Genomic DNA, 18,999 nt, shown 5'->3' with positions numbered 1-18,999 from the left:
GGACTTCTGATCAGACAGCCAAAAAATAAACCATCAATTAGCTTAACCTAACATATGTGATGATAGAGGAGTGGGACAGCTCTCTGGGCCACTGGAGAGTCAGACAGGCCTGCTCTCTGTGTGACTTGATTAGTTGCCATTCAGGGCCTTGAAATGCTGATCAGTGCCGTGTCCAGACTCCATAGGTCTGGTTTGTAGCTTGTGAATTCCATTCCTCTGGGAACTGTTTTTTCCCTTGGGAAGTGTTTATTCAGTTACTTATAACTCATAATCTCCACCCAGGGTCTCCAGTATGATAGCTAAGCAGAAGGAGTGCTGACAAGCTGCCCACCTGAGCCTTGCCCTTCACCTGCCTTAGATGGTTAGCCCACCCAGGATGGGGAGGGCCTGTGGGCCAGAAAATATGGGCTGGAGCTTCCTTTTTCCCACTTTTCCCTTTTGTCATAGATATATGAACCACTGATTAACAATTACCTCCTCTTTTCAGGCTCAGGGAAGAATCTACGGCAAACTCAAGGAGGAGAACTTCTTTGGTCCCAAGGAGGAAGTGAAGCTGGAGACCCACATACGTGTGCCAGCATCAGCAGCTGGCCGGGTCATTGGCAAAGGTGGCAAAACGGTGAGCTGTGAGGGCCAGGTTGAAAGCCCTGGGCCATGGTCTCCAATCTCAACAGCTCTCTCTGGCCTCCTGTGCTGCTCAATCTCAGGACTCCTGATTTGCTCATTTACTTGATTCTACTCCCCAAGCTCAGGTCCTGACTCTTCCAGTTTCTCCCTACTAGTTAACCCTGGTTCCTTCCTCCAACCCCACCCATGCTTTCTTGATGGCACCCTGAGCTCCTCTCTGGCCACCCCCAGGTGAACGAGTTGCAGAATTTGACGGCAGCTGAGGTGGTAGTACCAAGAGACCAGACCCCTGATGAGAACGACCAGGTCATCGTGAAAATCATCGGACATTTCTATGCCAGTCAGGTACATATGGTGCTCCCCCATTGCGGGAGGGCTGCAGGAGCCCAGGGAGCAGAGAAGCAGAGACTCCAGAGGTTGACCTGCATGACCTTGACAAGTCCTGGGGCCTCAGCCACATCTGCCTGCCTCTGGGCTAGGTTATTGCCCTCTTTGAGGTGCAGAAGTGGGATGTGTAGATGACATATTCCCTCTTATTATTCTCTAGGGAAAGTGATTTGACAAGTTTAATGTATATATGTTTCATAGATATATATGTTCTACATTAGTCCTTCCCTAACCCCTTTCTGCACTGGTTATGAAAGAAGATTGGTTTTGTTCATGGAATAATGATAACAGTACTAATACCCTGGATTGATTACTTTTTGAAATGTAGTCCCTCTGCCTCTCTCAGAATGGCTGTTCTCTCTCTGTTTTCTGCTCTTCATCCTCCCATTCCTTTCCCAGAACTCATCATCGCTATTCAGCACTTGGACAGGCCTCAGGGCCTGGAAGGGAAGGCCAATATCAGGTTCAAATTTTGCTGAACCTCAGCAAGGCAAGCAAACAGGTGGTTGACAGCTAATGGTGTTTTCCTAAAGTCTTAAATCCATCAGTGTTAGAACTGGAAAGGAACTTTGGAGACTGTTGATCACAGTTCCTACAATTCATAGAGGATATCCAGATCTTAGCAGGCTTGTGGTCTGCTGGGGCTGCTAGAGCAATTGGGGCAAACTGGCTCTTGGTTTTTTGGCTTCCAGTGCCATATAGTACAGCATCAAGTATGGAGGTTTTGGAGCCAGGGAGCTTTGACCTCAAACTTCACATATATAGCCTTTCTGCTATGTGACCTTGGATAAGTTACTTTCTCTGGTAACCCTTTGAGAAGTATTTATAAGAGGCTTTTGTTACATCTCAACAATATATATATAAAATAACAAATAAAAAAGGAAGTATTAATAAGAGCCATAAAATAATAATAATATCTAAGATTTATGGGTGCCTTTGGATATACCCAGCACTGTTTTTTGTGGTTTATATATATTAACTCATTTAATTCTCACAACAATTTCATTTTATAAATGAAGCTTAAGAGGGTAAATGTGAATCTTTAATTCAGCTGTTTTTTTTTTAAGAGAGTAAATATCCAAAGATGCACAAAGCCAGGATATATTAATATTAAACACGGAAGCAATTTTAGCTGATCAGAAGGAGAATTAAATGAAAAGCTATGTAAAACATCAAGCCATGGTTGATGGAGTTGGACCTCTTATTGACTCCACATTATTTTCCCAACCTAGATCAACTTCCTCTTTTCTTTCTTTCTTTCTTTCTTTTTTTTTTTTTTTTGGCGATAGGGTCTCGCTCTGCCACCCAGGCTGGAGGGCAGTGGTGTGACCACAGCTCACTGCAGCCTCTACCTCCCAGGCTCAAGTGATCCTCCCACCTCAGGCCCCCCAAGTAGCGGGGACTACAAGCAGATACCACAACACTCAGCTAATTTTTGTATTTTTTTTGTAGTAATGAGGTTTCACCGTGTGGCCCAGGCTAGTCTCAAACACTTGGGCTCAAGTGATCTCACTGCCTCAGCCTCCCAAAGAGCTGGGATTATAGGTGTGCATCACCACGCTTGGCTAATTTTTGTATTTTTAGTAAAGATGGGGTTTCACCATGTTGGCCAGGCTGCTCTCGAACTCCTGACCTCAGGTGATTCACCCACCTCAGCCTCCCAAAGTGCTAGGATTGCAGGCGTGAGCCACCGCTCCTGGCCATATCTGGACATTTTATTCCTTTTCCTGGGGTATTAAAATGAAGCATGGATTTCTGATGATGTCTCCTAAGTTATGACCCTCTATAACAGGGGTCCGCAAACTCCGGGCCACGGACTGGTACTGGGCTGCACAGCAGGAGGTGAGCAGCGGACGAGCGGGCATTACCTCCTGAGCCCTGCTTCCTGTCAGATCAGGGCGGCATTAGATTCTCATAGGAGGGTGAACCCTGTTGTGAAGTGCTCCAGGGATGTGTAGTACATGCGAAGGATCTAGGTTGCACACTCCTTATGAGAATCTAATGCATGCTGATTTGAGGCTTCATCCTGAAACCACTTCCCCACCCCCACCTCCATCTGTGGAAGAAAAATTGTCTTCCATGAAACCAGTTCCTGGTGCCAGAACAGTTGGGAGTTGGGGACCACTGCTGTACAATGCGTAATATATTTCTGCCTAGAAACTCTAGGCATTCTGTTTTGGGTTTGGTAATGTGTATCAACTTTGTCAAATTTTAAATTCTGATGAATGGATTGATACTACTGTTTCTCCTTCCTTCATGTCCCCCAACCCCATCTCCCACTTAAACCCACCACGTTTGCTGTATTTTCCAGGGGATGCTCAGGCTCCACTGGAGGCAAAGAAATGTAAGGTCACCCCACCCCTCATTCTTCCTCTTTATCTTTCCTCTGAGTCCCGTGTGACCTATTATGTTTATTGCCTGGGTCTGGACCTGACGACCTCTCTTCCGTGGAAGGCTGTCTCCTTGGAGGTCCTCACACCCACCCTCTTGCCTGTTCTTGCTGCAGATGGCTCAGCGGAAGATCCGAGACATCCTGGCCCAGGTTAAGCAGCAGCATCAGAAGGGACAGAGTAACCAGGCCCAGGCACGGAGGAAGTGACCAGCCCCTCCCTGTCCCTTCGAGTCCAGGACAACAACGGGCAGAAATCGAGAGTGTGCTCTCCCCGGCAGGCCTGAGAATGAGTGGGAATCTGGGACACCTGGGCCGGGCTGTAGATCAGGTTTGCCCACTTGATTGAGAAAGATGTTCCAGTGAGGAACCCTGATCTCTTAGCCCCAGACACCCACCCAATTGGCCCAACATTCTCTGCCCCTTGGGGTGTCAGAAATTCTAGCGCAAGGCACTTTTAAACGTGGATTGTTTATAGAAGCTCTCCAGGCCCCACCAAGAGGGTGGATTACACCTCAGTGGGAAGAAAAATAAAATTTCCTTCAGGTTTTAAAAACATGCAGAGGGGTGTTTTAATCAGCCTTAAAGGATGGTTCATTTCTTGACCTTAACATTTTTCCAATTTTCTTCCCCCTACTTGGGTAATTGATTAAAATACCTCCATTTGCTGCCTCTTTCTATAGTTACACTAATTGTTTTATCTTTATTGCTACCAGAAAAAAATGCGAACGAATGCATTGCTTTGCTTACAATATTGACTCAAGGGAAAAGAACTGTCAGTATCTGTAGATTAATTCCAATCACTCCCTAACCAATAGGTACAATAGGGAATGAAGAAGAGGGGAAAATGGGGAGAAAGATGGTTAAAACACATAATAATCCACGTTTAAAAGAAGTGCCCTTGTGGCTGATCTGTTCCAGATCACCATCTTCAAATTGGCACAACCGAAATTTCCCCACTGTGTTGGGGCTTCCCCACCACATTCACGTCCCTCTCCCGTGTAGGCTTCACATTATGTCCAGGTGCACATAGGTGGTATTGAATGCTCAGCAGGGTAGGGGCTGACCACTGTCCCTGATTCCCATCGTTCTCAGGCGGATTTTATATTTTTTTAAAGTCTATTTTAATGATTGGATATGAGCACTGGGAAGGGGACGCTAACTCCCCTTGATAAAGTCTCAGTTCCATGGAGGACTTAAGTGGCCCCAAAGGCTGCCACGGTGCCCTCACCCCAGCCCATGTGCTCCCATAAGGGCTGGTTCCTAGAGGCAGGGGTTGTGGGGCACTCCCAGCCACGGCACTGTTTCCTTGGTGGTGGGACTTGGAACCCAACCCTGAGCTCCCGATAAAGCTAAAGTCCATCATCTGGCAAATTGAGTAAATTGGAGAGTACTTGCTTCTGTTTGTATCTGAGAGGAATTTTTAACTGACGGCTTCTGTCTCTATGAATCATTATCAGCATGATGAAAGGTGTGTCTAAAAAACAATTCAGAATACCAGCAGCATTGTACAGCAAGGGGTAAATATAATCTATTATTAATTTACCAGGCTTAATAAGATCCTATGGAGTGTTTAGCCCTTGTAGGGGACAGAAGCCATCAGTTAAATGAGGCTAGGCCTCCCCTCCTAATATACTGATTGACAATGCATATTAGCCAGGTAATGCACTTTAGCTACCCTGGACAATGCTATCAAGTGTGTGGGAAGGGAGGAAGGCCTCTCTACATATGGAAAAGCCCATGCGTGGAGTTCCCCTCCTTTCAACATTGCAACAACAGTAACAACAAGACAACCGCAACATGTGGGCGTAGTCAGGCAATGCTGTGTGCGAAGTAAACTACCTCAAGGTATGAAGTTACCTCAGCAATTATTTTCCTTTTTGTTTCCCCCAACCCCATTAAAAAAAAATTTTTTTTATTTTTGTTTTTTTTGCGGCTTGCTGATATTTTATATAAAAAAGAAAAAACAAAAGAGAAGCTGATAGTCTTGAATATTTTATTTTTTTAATGAAAAGAAAAAACAAAGTTATGTTTCATAATTTCTTACATGAGCCAGTAACCCTTTAGGAACTCTCTATGGAGAACAGGCCTGATGGGAAAGGCTTTGGGGGCTGCCCCCTTAGGAGGAGGCTGGTGCTAAGAGGAAAGGCCTGGGTTTGAGAGAGCCCAGAGGGGCAGAGCCCAGAGCCTTGTTTGGCCCTGATCCCTGACTTCTAGAGCCCCAGCTGCTGGCCACTGCTGGAATATCCTACCTGATAGGATTAAAAGGCCTAGCAGAGCTGGGGGCTCTCAGTGGTTAAACAATGCCCAACAACCAACCACCTGGCCCTTGGTCTCTTCTCTTTCCTCCTTTGGTTAAACAGCATCTCAGCAAGCTTTTCCCACCAGTGGTGCTGTTGAGATATTTTAAAATATTGCCTCCGTTTTATCGAGGAGAGAAATGATAACTAAAAAATATACCGTTTTAAAAAATCTATATTTCTCCGTCTAAAAATATGGGAGCCGAGATTCCGTTCATGGAAGAAAGACAAGGCCACCCTCTCGCCCTCAGAGAGGTCCACCTGGTTTGTCATTGCAGTGCTTTTCATTTTTTTTTGTTGTTGTTGTTACTGTTTCAATTCCGTCTTGCTGTTCTTCTTAATCTATATCCATAGATCCAAGGGGCAAACAGATACTACTGCCCCCGCCTCTGTCTCCCTGTCTTCTTTAGATAGGTCTGATTGATTTTAAAAGTGGACCCAAACTTAGGGAATTCTTGATTTAGGGTGGCTCATGGCAAGGAGGGGCAGGGAATATGGGGACGTGACTGGGACAGGTTCCTGCCTTATCACTTTCTCCCTAGGACATTCCCTTGTAGCCCCCAGAACTGGCCCAAATTGAAGAGAAGCAGAAAAGCATTTAGGGATCACATCAGGCCAGTAGAATTAAGCCTCTCCACCTGTCCCAACCATAAAAAGGGTCTCCCAGCTCTCCATCTCTGGCTCTGTATGCTTTGTCCCAAAACAAAGCAGATAACGTTCAGACGTCGGCCATTTAATAATTTAAAGCGAATTTCCAGCAGCAAGCATGCTTTGATATCTGGTTCAGACTATCATCAGGAAGGAAAAAAAAAAAAAAAAATCCCACAGTACCTGAAATGTGATTGTTGCAGTGTTCAGTTTCCTTGGGGGCCTGCTCCCTTCACACCTTGAGCCGAAGTCCTTTTCCGTTGGCTGATTCAGCTCCCAGAAGAGACCAGGAAGTGTGTGGCAAGGGACTGGAAAACTTCACTTGCTTGGATTAGGCAAGGCTCCACTCGTTGATATTTGCCCAGCAGGAAAATCGTGGAAGTTATACCACCAGAAAGCAAAAGGAGCATGGTTTGGTGGTTAAGGTTTAGTGGGATGAAGGACCTGTCTTGGTGGGCCGGGCCCTCCTGTGTCCCATAGGCTAGGTCTTAGGGCAACTCCTTGCCCTCCTGCTCAGCACCTCCATTTCCCCATCCTTGGTGAGATAACAAGCTATCGCGAAAAGCACTTGGGAGATTTGGATGATTTGAGAAGAGTGACTTAAAAAAAATGCTTCTGTGCTCTAAGATATATATGTGTGTGTGTGTGCTACATATATATTTTTAAGAAAGGACCATCTCTTTAGGATATATTTTTAAATTCTTTGAAACACATAACCAAAATGGTTTGATTCACTGACTGACTTTGAAGCTGCATCTGCCAGTTACACCCCAAATGGCTTTAATCCCCTCTCGGGTCTGGTTGCCTTTTGCAGTTTGGGTTGTGGACTCAGCTCCTGTGAGGGGTCTGGTTAGGAGAGAGCCATTTTTAAGGACAGGGAGTTTTATAGCCCTTTTCTACTCTTTCCTCCCCTCCTCCCAGTCCTTATCAATCTTTTTTCCTTTTTCCTGACCCCCTCCTTCTGGAGGCAGTTGGGAACTATTCTTGTTTATTCCTCACTATTGGCAGAAAAGACCCCATTTAAAAGAGAACACTGGAGGGGGGGATCCTCTAGTTGGTTCTGTGTCCATTTTCCTCTGTGCCAAAGACAGACGGACAGAGGCTGAGAGAGGCTGTTCCTGAATCAAAGCAATAGCCAGCTTTCGACACATACCTGGCTGTCTGAGGAGGAAGGCCTCCTGGAAACTGGGAGCTAAGGGTAAGGCCCTTCCCTTCAGAGGCTCCTGGGGGACTAGGGTGTGGTGTTTGCCAAGCCAAGGGGTAGGGAGCCGAGAAATCGGTCTGTCAGCTTCTGGTTGCACTTTGGGGAAGGAGAGGAAGTTTGGGGCTCCAGGTAGCTCCCTGTTGTGGGACTGGTCTCAGTTCCCTGCCCCTACTGCAGAGATAGCACCGCCAAGTTCCCTTCAGGCCTGGCAGACGGGCAGTGAGGAGGGGCCTCAGTTAGCTCTCAAGGGTGCCTTCCCCTCCTCCCACCCCAGACACACCCTCTGCCAAACTGGGAACCAGCAGTGCTAGTAACTACCTCACAGAGCCCCAGAGGGCCTGCTTGAGCCTTCTTGCTCCACAGGAGAAGCTGGTGCCTCTAGGCAACCCCTTCCTCCCACCTCTCATCAGGGGTGGGGGTTTTCTTTCCCCTGAAGTGTTTATGGGGAGATCCTAGTGGCTTTGCCATTCAAACCACTCAACTGTTGCCTGTTTCTTGAAAACCAGTAGAAGGAAAACAGCACAGCCTGTCACAGTAATTGCAGGAAGATTGAAGAAAAATCCTCATCAATGCCAGGGGACATAAAAGCCATTTCCCTTCCAAATACGCGATAATTTAGATGCAGAACATTTCTCTTAGAGTAACACCAGCTGAAAACTTCAGTTTCTTACCTTTGGATACATAAGGCTTCTCTATCGGGGTACGGGACAGGGAGAAGGCCTCATGTCTGAAGGGGGATTTAGGGGCTAGAGCCCCAACCCTGACCCTTGGCCCTGTGCACCGCTTTGGGGCACAGTCTGATGGCGCCTTTGCTGGCGTCTTAGTATGGTTGACTCCGGACGGACAAAAGAAAATTTTTTTCTTGAATGAAATAGCAGGAAGCTCCTCGGGAGCATGTGTTTTGATTAACCGCAGGTGATGGATGCTACGAGTATAAATGGATTAACTACCTCAATCCTTACAGTAAGATTGGAACTAAGGGCAGGGACTCGTGCATAAGGGTATGAATCCCAGCCAGGACAAGTGAGTTGAGGCTTGTGCCACAAAAGGTTTGTCCTTGGGGAACAGGCAGGCCTGCCAGGATCCCCCCCATATCGATTGGGCTGGGAGGGCTGGCCGTGAGGTCCCCACTTTCTGCCTTCCTTGCCCATGTGTCACCCCTTTGGCCTCCAGCTTGTCTCTCTCTCACTTTCTATAGCTTTGTTGGACCATGATGGTGAGGAAGGGAATGGCCTCCTCCCTTCTAGAGGGGACTGGCTGGAGTGAGACCTGGGGCTTGGCCTGGAACCCACCACACAGCCCCAAAGTCAGGAAGCCTGGGGAAGCCAGAGCTGAGACCTCATCAACAGGGTTTCTTTGAGATCCTACACCTCCATTGGGCCCTTTCTCAGTCTTCAAGGGGGGCCCAGTTGGCTCTAGAAGGAGAAGAGGTGGAGCAGGATCCTTTGCCCTGGTTGAGTCCGAGGGGGCCCAGTCCTTGGACTCATTCAGGCCGTCTTTGTAGTTGGGGGAGTTTCACTGGGCGATCCCAGCCTCTCCCCACCCTCTAATGGACCTCCTCATAGAAGCCCCATTTCACTTTTGTTTTATCTACCTCTTAGCAAAACAATAGATAAATTAGGTAGTGGCAACTCCACTTGCTTAGGTTAGGGGGGGAAAAAGATTTCTTTTTCCAAAGGAAAAAAAATATTACCTTGAGAATACTTTCCAAAAAATAAAATAAAAAAAACCAAAAAAATTTTTTTTTTTTTTTTTTAAAAAGAGGGAGACATTTTCCAGTGACCACTGGATTGTTTTAATTTCCCAAGCTTTTTTTTCCCCCATAAATAAGTTTCACTCTTTGGCGATTTTCTTCACTTGTTTAAGACAACGTGCTAGCTAATCTAACAGGTAACAGCTTTCACTGTCTGCCCCTGGCTTGTCTCACCCCATCCCCCACCCTATTCCTGCCAGTGAGTCCTTCCTGTGCTTCTCTCCCTTCTCCCCTCCTAGCCAGCTGACTTCAGTCACCCCCGCCCCTCCCCCCTGCCAACAAGCCCCCTAGGAATAAAGGCTTTGTTTTGGGGATGCTTAAATCTTGACTGCACTTCCCCGCTTTGGGGGCTGGGGAGCCACTTGTAACATTTCTGTGCAGATTTTATGTTAGCCACTGCTATGTAAAAGCACGTTCAAAATGAATTTCAGCAGATTATGTGTTACCATAATGAATAAATGTCCTCTACCACATTTGGAGTCTCCCTTTTCTCCAGAATCTTGATCCTGGTCCCCAAAACCAGAATGAATCAAAAGAGCTTCCTCCCCTGAGGCAAAGTGGATTTGTAAGCAGTTCTGAAACATCACTTACTCAGAAGAGGGAAAGATGTATTTTGATGAGTGCAAATCGGGAAGGGCTGGAGGCCTACTGCTTGGGACTGGTTTTTTAAAAATATGAGTGCTACCTTATTCTGTAGTTGCAGCAACTTTGAAAATTGTATTTTACTGGAAATCTGCCGGCCATCACCACCCGATTTTGATTGTACCCTTCCTCCCATCCTTTAATCTGTTCATTGCTTTGGGGGAGGTGGGGCAGCTGGCTCACACGTTGGAGTTTGTTCTTTGATGGAGGAAGGAACACTCTAGTTTTCTTTCCCGTGAAGGTTGTTTCAGCCACAAACCACTTCATTTTGCTGTTTCAATTTCAAAATAAAAGGAAACTTATATTGAAAGACAAGTATGTCTGTGTCTCAGGGTTTTTGGGTCTGGGAGCTGAGATGCTCAACCTCAGCATGGGAGCCCTGGTTCCCAGGGACCTGAGTCATCCAAATGCAAAGTAGGCATTTTCCTTCAACGTACAGAAGACTGGTTTTTAAATGGTGCCCTGCTCTTAATTAGCTTTGCATGTTGGGAGGGGGGCAGGTCAGGTGTTTGGAATGAGGGTTCCAGCATTAAAGAAGATGTTGGGACATCACTGCAGAGAAGTAGCTGTCCAAGAAGTGATGAGGATGTGTCACTCTTCCTAACACCCTAAGAAAAAAAACATGTAAGTGACCTATGTTTCTGGGTTTCCTGTTAAGGGAAAGGTCTCTTCTGACCTTGCCTTCCTTTTTTTTTTTTTTTTTTTTTTTTTTCCAATTTGGTTTTTTCTTTGATCGTTTGTTTTTGAGGATATCACTCTGTCACCCAGGCTGGAGTGCAGTGGTGCGATTTTGGCTCACTGCAACCTCCACCTCCCGGGTTCAAGTGATTCTCCTGCCTCAGCCTCCCAGGTAGCTGAGATTACAGGCATGTATCACCATGCTGGGCTAATTTTTTTTTTTTTTTTTTGAGACAGAGTCTCGCTCTGTAACCCAGGCTGTGAAGTGCAGTGGCGTGATCTTGGCTCACTGCAGCCTTCTCCTCCCGGGTTCACGAGATTCTCCTGCCTCAGTCTCCCGAGTATCTGGGACTACAGGTGCCTGCCATCATGCGTGGCTAAGTTTTGTATTTTTAGTAGAGATGGGGTTTTGCCATATTGGCTAGGCTGGTCTTAAACTCCTGACCTTGTGATCTGCCTGCCTTGGCCTCCCAAAGTGCTGGGATTATAGGTGTGAGCCACTGCACCCAGCCACCTGGCTAATTTTTTTTTTTTTTTTTTTTTTTTTTGCGGAATGAGGTCTCGCCATGTTGGCCAGGCTGGTCTCAAAACTCCAGGCCTCAAGTGATCCACCTGCCTTGGCCTCCCAAAGTACTGGGATTACAGGTGTGAGCCACCACAGCTGGTTTAAATATTTTAATAACATGATTAAGATACTCTAATTCAAATAATCAGTCCAAATATACTTCATGCTGACTACTGAACTGATCCATTAAGATCAAGAACAAAACCCCAAAGATAATGCATAACTACATTTTAAAGTTTATGGGCAGGACAATACAGTGAGATACTAAATGGAAAAAAATTAATATGAAAAGCATAGTCATTATTTGCAATTAATACTGCATTTTCAGGAAGTCAAAAAAGTTAATAAATTTTTTTTTTTTGAGATGGAGTTTTACTGTTGTGCAGGTGGGAGTGCAATGGCACTATCTTGGCTCACTGCAACCTCTGTCTCCTGGGTTCAAGCGATTCTGCTGCCTCAGCCTCCCAAGTAGCTGAGACTACAGGCACCCACCACCATGCTTAGCTAATTGTATTTTTAGTAGAGACAGGGTGTCACCATGTTGGTCAGGCTGGTCTCGAACCCCTGACCTCAGGTGATCCACCCGCCTCGGCCTCTCAAAGTGCTGGGATTACAGGTGTGAGCCACTGTACCGGCCCTTAATAAACTTATAATTTAGTAAAGGGGTCACTTAAATATCCTAAAGAAGAACAACCAGGCTGGGCACAGTGGCTCACGCCTGTAATCCCAGCCCTTTGGGAGGCCTAGGCGGACGGATCACCTGAGGTCAGGAGTTCAAGAACAGCCTGACAGACATGGAGAAACCGTGTCTCTACTAAAAGTACAAAATTAGCCAGGTGTGGTGCATGATTGTAATCCCAGCTACTTGGGAGGCTGAGGCAGGAGAATCACTTGAACCGGGAGGCGGAGATTGTGGTGAACAGAGATAGCGCGGTTGCATTCCAGCTTGGGCACAAAAGCGAAAATCTGTCTTAAAAACAAAAACAATTTTAAAAGTTATAAGTGGGCTGTTGGGTGCGGTGACTCACGCCTGTAGTCCCAGCACTTTGGGAGGCCGAGGCCATCCTGGCTAACAGGGTGAAACCAGGTCTCTACTAAAAATACAAAAAAAATTAGCCAGGTGTGGCAGGCGCCTGTAGTCCCAGCTACTCGGGAGGCTGAGGCAGGAGAATGGTGTGAACCTGGGAAGCGGAGCTTGCAGTGAGCTGAGATTGCGCCACTGCACTCCAGCCTGGGCGACAGCAAGACTCCGTCTCAAAAAAAAAATGTGATAAGTGGGTCAGGTACAGTGGCTCACGCCCGTAATCTCAGCACTTTGGGAGGCTGAGGCAGTGGGTCATCTGAGGTCAAGAGTTTGAGACCAGCCTGGCCAACATGGTGAAACCTCACCTCTACTAAAAATGCAAAAATTAGCCGGGTGTGGTGGTGTGTGCCTGTAGTCCCAGCTTCTCTGGAGGCTGAGGCAGGAGAATCACTTGAACCAGGGAGGCGGAAGTTGCGGTGAGCCAAGATCAAGCCAGTGCACTCTAGCCTAGGCGACAGAGCAAGACTCCATCTAAAATAAATAAATAAATAAATAAGAAGAAGAATTAGAAGACCACAGCAGTGATATCTAGAATAAAAAAAGAGCAAAAGAGCAAAGCAATACAAAATAGAAAAGAAGAACTAGGAAATACAAAGGATAGTTGTAGAAGTGCTAACATCCAGATACTTGTGTTAAGAGAGAGAAATGGCAGGAGAAATATTAAAGAAAAACAGATTAATTTCTGAGAGTTCACAAACTTGTCAAACCTCAGATTGAAAGGGCCCATAGCTTGCCAAAGCTAATAGAGTTGGAAAATATCACATCTACATACGTTCTAGTGATATTTAAGTAGATCAAAGCCAAAGAGAAAATTCTAAGAGCAAATTGCATATAAAGAAATAAGAAGCCGGGTGGGTGGCTCACGCCTGTAATCCCAGCGGGAGGCTGAGGCGGGTAGATCACAAGGTCAAGAGTTTGAGACCAGGCTGGCCAATATGGTGAAACCCTGTCTCTACTAGAAATACAAAAATAAGCCAGGTGTGGTGGTGGGTACCTATAGTCCAAGCTACTCGGGAGGCTGAGGCAGGAGAACCGCTTGAACCCAAGAGGCGGATTCAGTGAGCTGAGATCGTGCTATTGCACTCCAGCCTGGGCAACAGAGAGAGACTCCGTCTCCAAAAAAAAAAAAAAGGGCGCGGTGACACACCTGTAATCCCAGCACTTTGGGAGGATGAGGCAGGTGGACCATGAGGTCAGGAGTTTGAGACCAGCCTGGCCAATATGGTGGAGCCCCATCTCTACTAAAAATACAAAAATAAGCCAAGTGTGGTCATGGGCGCCTGTAGTCCCAGCTAGTCGGGAGGCTGAGGCAGGAGAGTTGCTTGAACCTGAGAGGCGGAGGTTGCAGTGAGCTGAGATCGCGCCACTGCACTCCAGCCTGGGAGACAGAGTCTCTGTCTCAAAAAAAACAAAAAACAAAACCAGACCGATATTATATTTTTTAACAGTAATACTAGGTACAAGAAGATATTGGAGAAGTAAAGAAGTTTTAAAAATATGGAAGCACAATAACTTAAAATACAGGTTTTTTACATCCAGCCAAAGTGCTCAAATATAGGTGCCTGGTAATAAGATCCCCAGGAATGCAAGGCTTCAGAAGTTGTTTTTTTTTTTTTTTTTTTTTTTGAGACGGAGTCTCACGCTGTTGCCCAGGCTGGAGTGCAGTGGCGCGATCTCGGCTCACTGCAAGCTCCGCCTCCTGGGTTCACGCCATTCTCCTGCCTCAGCCTCCTGAGTAGCTGGGACTACAGGCGCCCGCCACCTCGCCCGGCTAATTTTTTGTATTTTTAGTAGAGACGGGGTTTCACTGTGGTCTCGATCTCCTGACCTTGTGATCCGCCCGCCTCGGCCTCCCAAAGTGCTGGGATTACAGGCTTGAGCCACCGCGCCCGGCTGGCTTCAGAAGTTTTGTCCTGCGAGGTCTTACAAGCAAATAAGCAGTTTTGGATGAAATATTTTAAGAAGAGGTGAGACAAGACAAGACAAGGAGATACTGTAAGAGATGTATGAGAGTTTGTTGTCTTAACAGAATTAACTGAGGCCAAAGAAAAAAGAAAAGTTTTATCCATTATAATCCAGAAATAAAGAGATAAGTCTAGAAATATTAGCACCACGAAGCTGGAGGAAGCAACCAAGCGGTGTGTGAGTGTGCTGATGATGGAGATAGACAGATAGCTTTTTTTTTTTTAGATTGTGTCTCTATTGCCTGGGCTGGAGTGCAGTGGCACCATCTGGGCTCACTGCAACCTCTGCCTCCCGGACTCAGGTGATCCTCCCACCTCAGCCTCCTGAGTAGCTGGGACTACCGGTGCATGTCTGATTTTTTTTTTTTTAATAAGGGATTTAGAAAGAAAATGAAAAGAGGTCAGCTATTTGGAATAGAAAAGCAAGGCAGAGGGTAACAAGAGGCCTGAGATGGAACCTGGGGGAGATAGGAGGGACATGGTGGCCAGCCTCAGGTTTTTGTTGAAATGTCACCTGAGAGCTCAGAGACACCTTCTATGACCATCGAGGGGTCTTGCAACCTCTTTCCCAAACCCAACATGCTCTCTTCCCTTTGTCAACTTCAATTTTTCTCTACAGAAAATTCTCTAATTGACTGGGGTATGGTGGCTCACTCCTGTAATCACAGCACTTTGGGAGGCTGAGCGGGGCAGATCACGAGGTCAGGAGATGGAGGCTATCCCGGATAACAGGGTGAAACCCCGTGTCTACTAAAAATACAAAAAAATTAGCCGGGTGTGGTGGTACGCACCTGTAGTTCCAGCTACTCGGGAGGCTGAGGCAGCAGAATCACTTGAACCTGGGAGGTGGAGGTTGCAGTGAGCTGAGATCGCTCTACTGCACTCCAGCTTGGGTGACAGAGCGAGACTCCATCTCAAAAAAAAAAAAAAAAAAAAAAGAAAATTCTCTAATTTACCTTTGTCTGACATACTGTATACTTTCCTTATTTAATCTGTACTTCATTATATATTTATTTTACCTTTTGAATTTAAGTATAGCACACATACAGAAAAGTGCACAAATCATAAGTGAATTAACAAATTCACAAACTGAAAATGTGCCGCTATCACCAACACCCAGATCAAGAAAGAGGACATCACCAGCACCCCTGAAAGCCACTCATGCTCATCTCTTTCCCATCCCCAGCAAAGGTAGCCACCATTCTGGCTTCTAACTTATTTGCTCTCTGCCATACCTCTAGAATCTAACCTCCATGCAGGCAGGGATCTTTGTTCTGTCTGTTCTGTTTTCTAGTAGGGGAATAACTCTGCTATGGCACCATGGTGACCTTGCATGTATTCACGCAGGCAAAGGCTTGAGACACAGCCTCCCTGAGTTTTGGCAGAATGCCTTGTGATCCTCCCAGAATACGAGGGGACTGCAGGCCTGTAAAGGGCTACTATGAGGTCAACTCCCACCTGCCTCTCTCTCCCAGAAGACTGTCATGAAACTGTTTTTCATGACTCCTGGATTCTGATTACTCAGTCTGCCCCCTCCCTCCCTCAGAGTAGAGTGCAGGATACCAAACCACAGAGCTGCAGCCTCAGCTTGGCTCCTCCTCAGTAGGGTGTTCCATGCTTCGTAGGACAAGGATCATGGGAGCAGGTGCCTTTGGCTTATCCTTCTTTTCACCACTGATGTAAGTACTAACGTGGAAATCTAAGAGTGACTCGTATCTTTTTTTTTTTTTTTTTTTTTTTCTGAGACGGATTCTTGCTCTGTCGCCCAGGCTGGAGTGCGATGGTGCAATCTCGGCTCACTGCAACCTCCACCTCCTGGACTCAAGCAATTCTCCTGCCTCAGCCTCCCAAGTAGGTGGGATTACAGGCGCCACCGCGCCTGGCTAATTTTTGTATTTTTGTAGAGATGGGGTTTCACCATGTTGGCCAGGCTGGTCTTGTACTTCTGACCTCATGGTCCACCTGCCTCGGCCTCCCAAAGTGTTCAGATGACAGGCATGAGCCACCGCACCCAGCCTCATTGTATCTTTACTGGTTGAATCAGTCAGATCTTGGCCTTGCCTTATCTTGTACTCAGGAGTTTGACAAATTTGCCACCCAATGGTGGGGACTGTAAAGTTATAGTGCCCTTAAAAGATTACCCAAAGCTGAGTATGGTGGGTCACACCTGTAATCCCAGCTAGAGCAGGAGGATGGCTTGAGCTCAGGAGTTCGAGACCAGCCTGGGCAACAAATCGAGACCTTGTCTCTACTTTATAAAATTAAAAAAAAAAAATGACTTGAGGCTTTGTGAGATAATATAAGGGGATGATTTGTGTGCCCCAGTATCTGCTAGCATGGCCTTCACCTGAGTGGCAGGTGAGAGAGAAGGAGTAGGATCTTCCCACTCTCCTACTCGTTCAGGGGCTACGTGGATCCAGTTAGGGGATGGGACTTCCAGGGAGCTGGCAGCTCATGCCACCTTGTTGATAAACATTGGGAGGCAGGCCAGGGTGGTGGCTCACACCTGTCATCCCTGCACTTGAGAGACTGAGGCGGGAACAGCGCTTGAGTTCAAGGCCAGTCTGGGCACCACAGTGAGACCCTGTCTCTACAAAAATTAAAAAGATTAGCTGGGCATGGTGGTGCATGGCTATAGTCCCAGCTACTCAGGAGGCTGAGGGGAAAATTCCTTGATCCCAAGGGTCGAAGCTACAGCTACCATCGTGTCACTGCACTCCGGCCTGGGTGACAGAGGGAGACTCTATCTCAAAAAATAAAATAAAATAAAATAAAATTTAAACAAAACTCAAAAAATGTATTGGATCCACATTGGGAGGTCCAGCAGCTAGAGGTAGGATTGGCGCCCAGGTGTTGAAGGTGAGTTGGAGGCTGAGTTAATGGTCACTTAAAACCAAAAGTAGTGCAAAGCTGTGCTCCCTAGTGTACATTACTCCGTGTGCTTCTAGCTACTGCATAACTCCTGCAGTACCTGTGTTAAAAGCCCTTGGTCTGTGTTTCTGTAAAAAAACTACCTAACATATTAGGCAAAAAACTTGCAGCGAAGAGGGGGGAAAAAGGATAAAGTGACTTTGCAAATGAGACTCCAGCCCATTCACTGTAATGAACTATTGTAAAAATGTGTCATTGGTGCTGAAATGTGTTACAAGTTTGAATTGTTTTGTTTTGTTTTTTTTCTTTTTCCTGCCCCTTGCAGAGCAGGGCTGTAGGCAGTGTGCCCAGAGTAGCTACATGTTTTGATTCTGAATGTGCATAAAGTGCTGGAAAATTCTTCTGGTGTCCAGAATTTCCAGTCTATAATGATGTCTTGCTGACTGGCAAGTTAAAGGCCTCATTCTTAGTGGCCTTGGCTGCCTGCCAGTGGGAGCAGCCCCGACCCATAAGCCCCAGTAACACTCAGGGCCTGCTTGCCAAGTAAAGTATTTTAAAACAATGTAGGTGGATTTACAACACTGAATTTCTCTGGCAGTCCAGGAGAAACTTCTGTCTTTTACAAAGTAAGAAACTCTACGTTCCTGATACAGAACTTCTAACTCAGCAAAAGTTGGCCAAAGAAGGCCTGTTTGTCTTGCTGTAATACAGGCTTTATTAGTTTCCTAAGGTGGTTGTAACAGGTTACCACAAAATGTGTGGCTGAAAACAATAGTTGTGGAGGCCAGAGGTCCAAAATCAAGGTGTCAGTAGAATGCCCTAAAGGATAATCCACCGCAGGTCTCTCTCCTCGCCATCCTTGGCATTCATTGACTTGTAGACACATCACTCTACCCCGCCTGCTCTTCACATGGCTTTCTTCCTGGTGTCTGTCTCTCTCTTATAAAGACACTCATTGTTGGATTTAGGGCCCCCTCTAATCCAGGCTGATCTCAACCCCAAATCTTTACCTTGATTATATCTGCAAGAACCCTTATTCCCAATAAAGTGTTGGACTTACTCCAAGTCACATTCTAAGGTCCCCAGTAGGCCTATCTTTTGGGGACAACATTTAACCCATGACAGAGGTCATACTACAAGAAGCTTTGGGCCACCTGCTCCTGACAGGCTGGCAACATTGGATTTTTAACCCTTTCCTCCTGGAGGAAGTAAGATCACAATGCCCTTTTGTAGAAAGACAGGTGAGATCAGCAGGCCAACCAGCCAGGTACAGATCAGGACACTTGGATGGTAGTGACCTGCATGCTGAAGCATTTAGTGACAAGGGGGACAAGTGGCACTCGCCTATTGCCCTGAAAAACTTAATGGTTTGCATTGGTGGTTGGACTTAGAGATAATGGGAAAAGGGCCCCATAAAGCTATGAAAAGCACATTGTGATTGTTGTTTAAGGCCCTTTAGGGCTACTGGGAAAGCAAAACTGCTTCCCTCTGACCAGTAGCCATGACTACAGATGAGATGCTCCCTGGTCATCAAGAGCAGTCAGTTATGCAGAGATGCACTGAGGTCCACTTTTGCAGTAAGTGTGAAAGGAGGGTTTAGACTAGAGAGGTTGCTTCCTGGGCTATAGATTAGGAAGCCACACAGGTTGTGCTATTTGAGGAATAGAAATCACTTGGTTGCCTAATGACTGACCCCAAGCTCCAGGCCAGCCTGGCCACCTCCACCTTGCTGATGACACGAACGTGGAGGAAGAACATGTAAAGATCAATCAGGAAACCCCATCTCTACTAAAAACACAAAAAATTAGCTGGGCCGTGGTGGCACACAACTGTAATCTCAGCTAGTTTGGAGGCTGAGGCACGAGAATGGCTTGAACCCTGGAGGCA

At 46.4% G+C, this 18,999-nt stretch overlaps 1 protein-coding gene across 2 annotated transcripts in view; it reads left to right on the top strand.

The window, feature by feature from the left end:
• IGF2BP1 (insulin like growth factor 2 mRNA binding protein 1) overlaps positions 1-10,265 on the top strand; it is a 59,907-nt gene extending 49,642 nt beyond the window's left edge. For both annotated transcript variants that reach the window (XM_005583593.4, XM_005583592.4), the window contains exons 13-15: positions 488-619; positions 859-972; positions 3,521-10,265. In XM_005583593.4, the coding sequence (XP_005583650.1) occupies positions 488-619; positions 859-972; positions 3,521-3,613 (339 nt within the window). In that variant the 3' untranslated portion in view covers positions 3,614-10,265. The remainder of the gene's footprint in view (positions 1-487; positions 620-858; positions 973-3,520) is intronic.
• Positions 10,266-18,999: the final 8,734 nt, after the last annotated feature.

This window comes from Macaca fascicularis, chromosome 16, assembly GCF_037993035.2.
Source record: "Macaca fascicularis isolate 582-1 chromosome 16, T2T-MFA8v1.1".
Classification (NCBI taxonomy): domain Eukaryota; kingdom Metazoa; phylum Chordata; class Mammalia; order Primates; family Cercopithecidae; genus Macaca; species Macaca fascicularis.
This window is presented reverse-complemented; position numbering and strand designations above follow the sequence as displayed.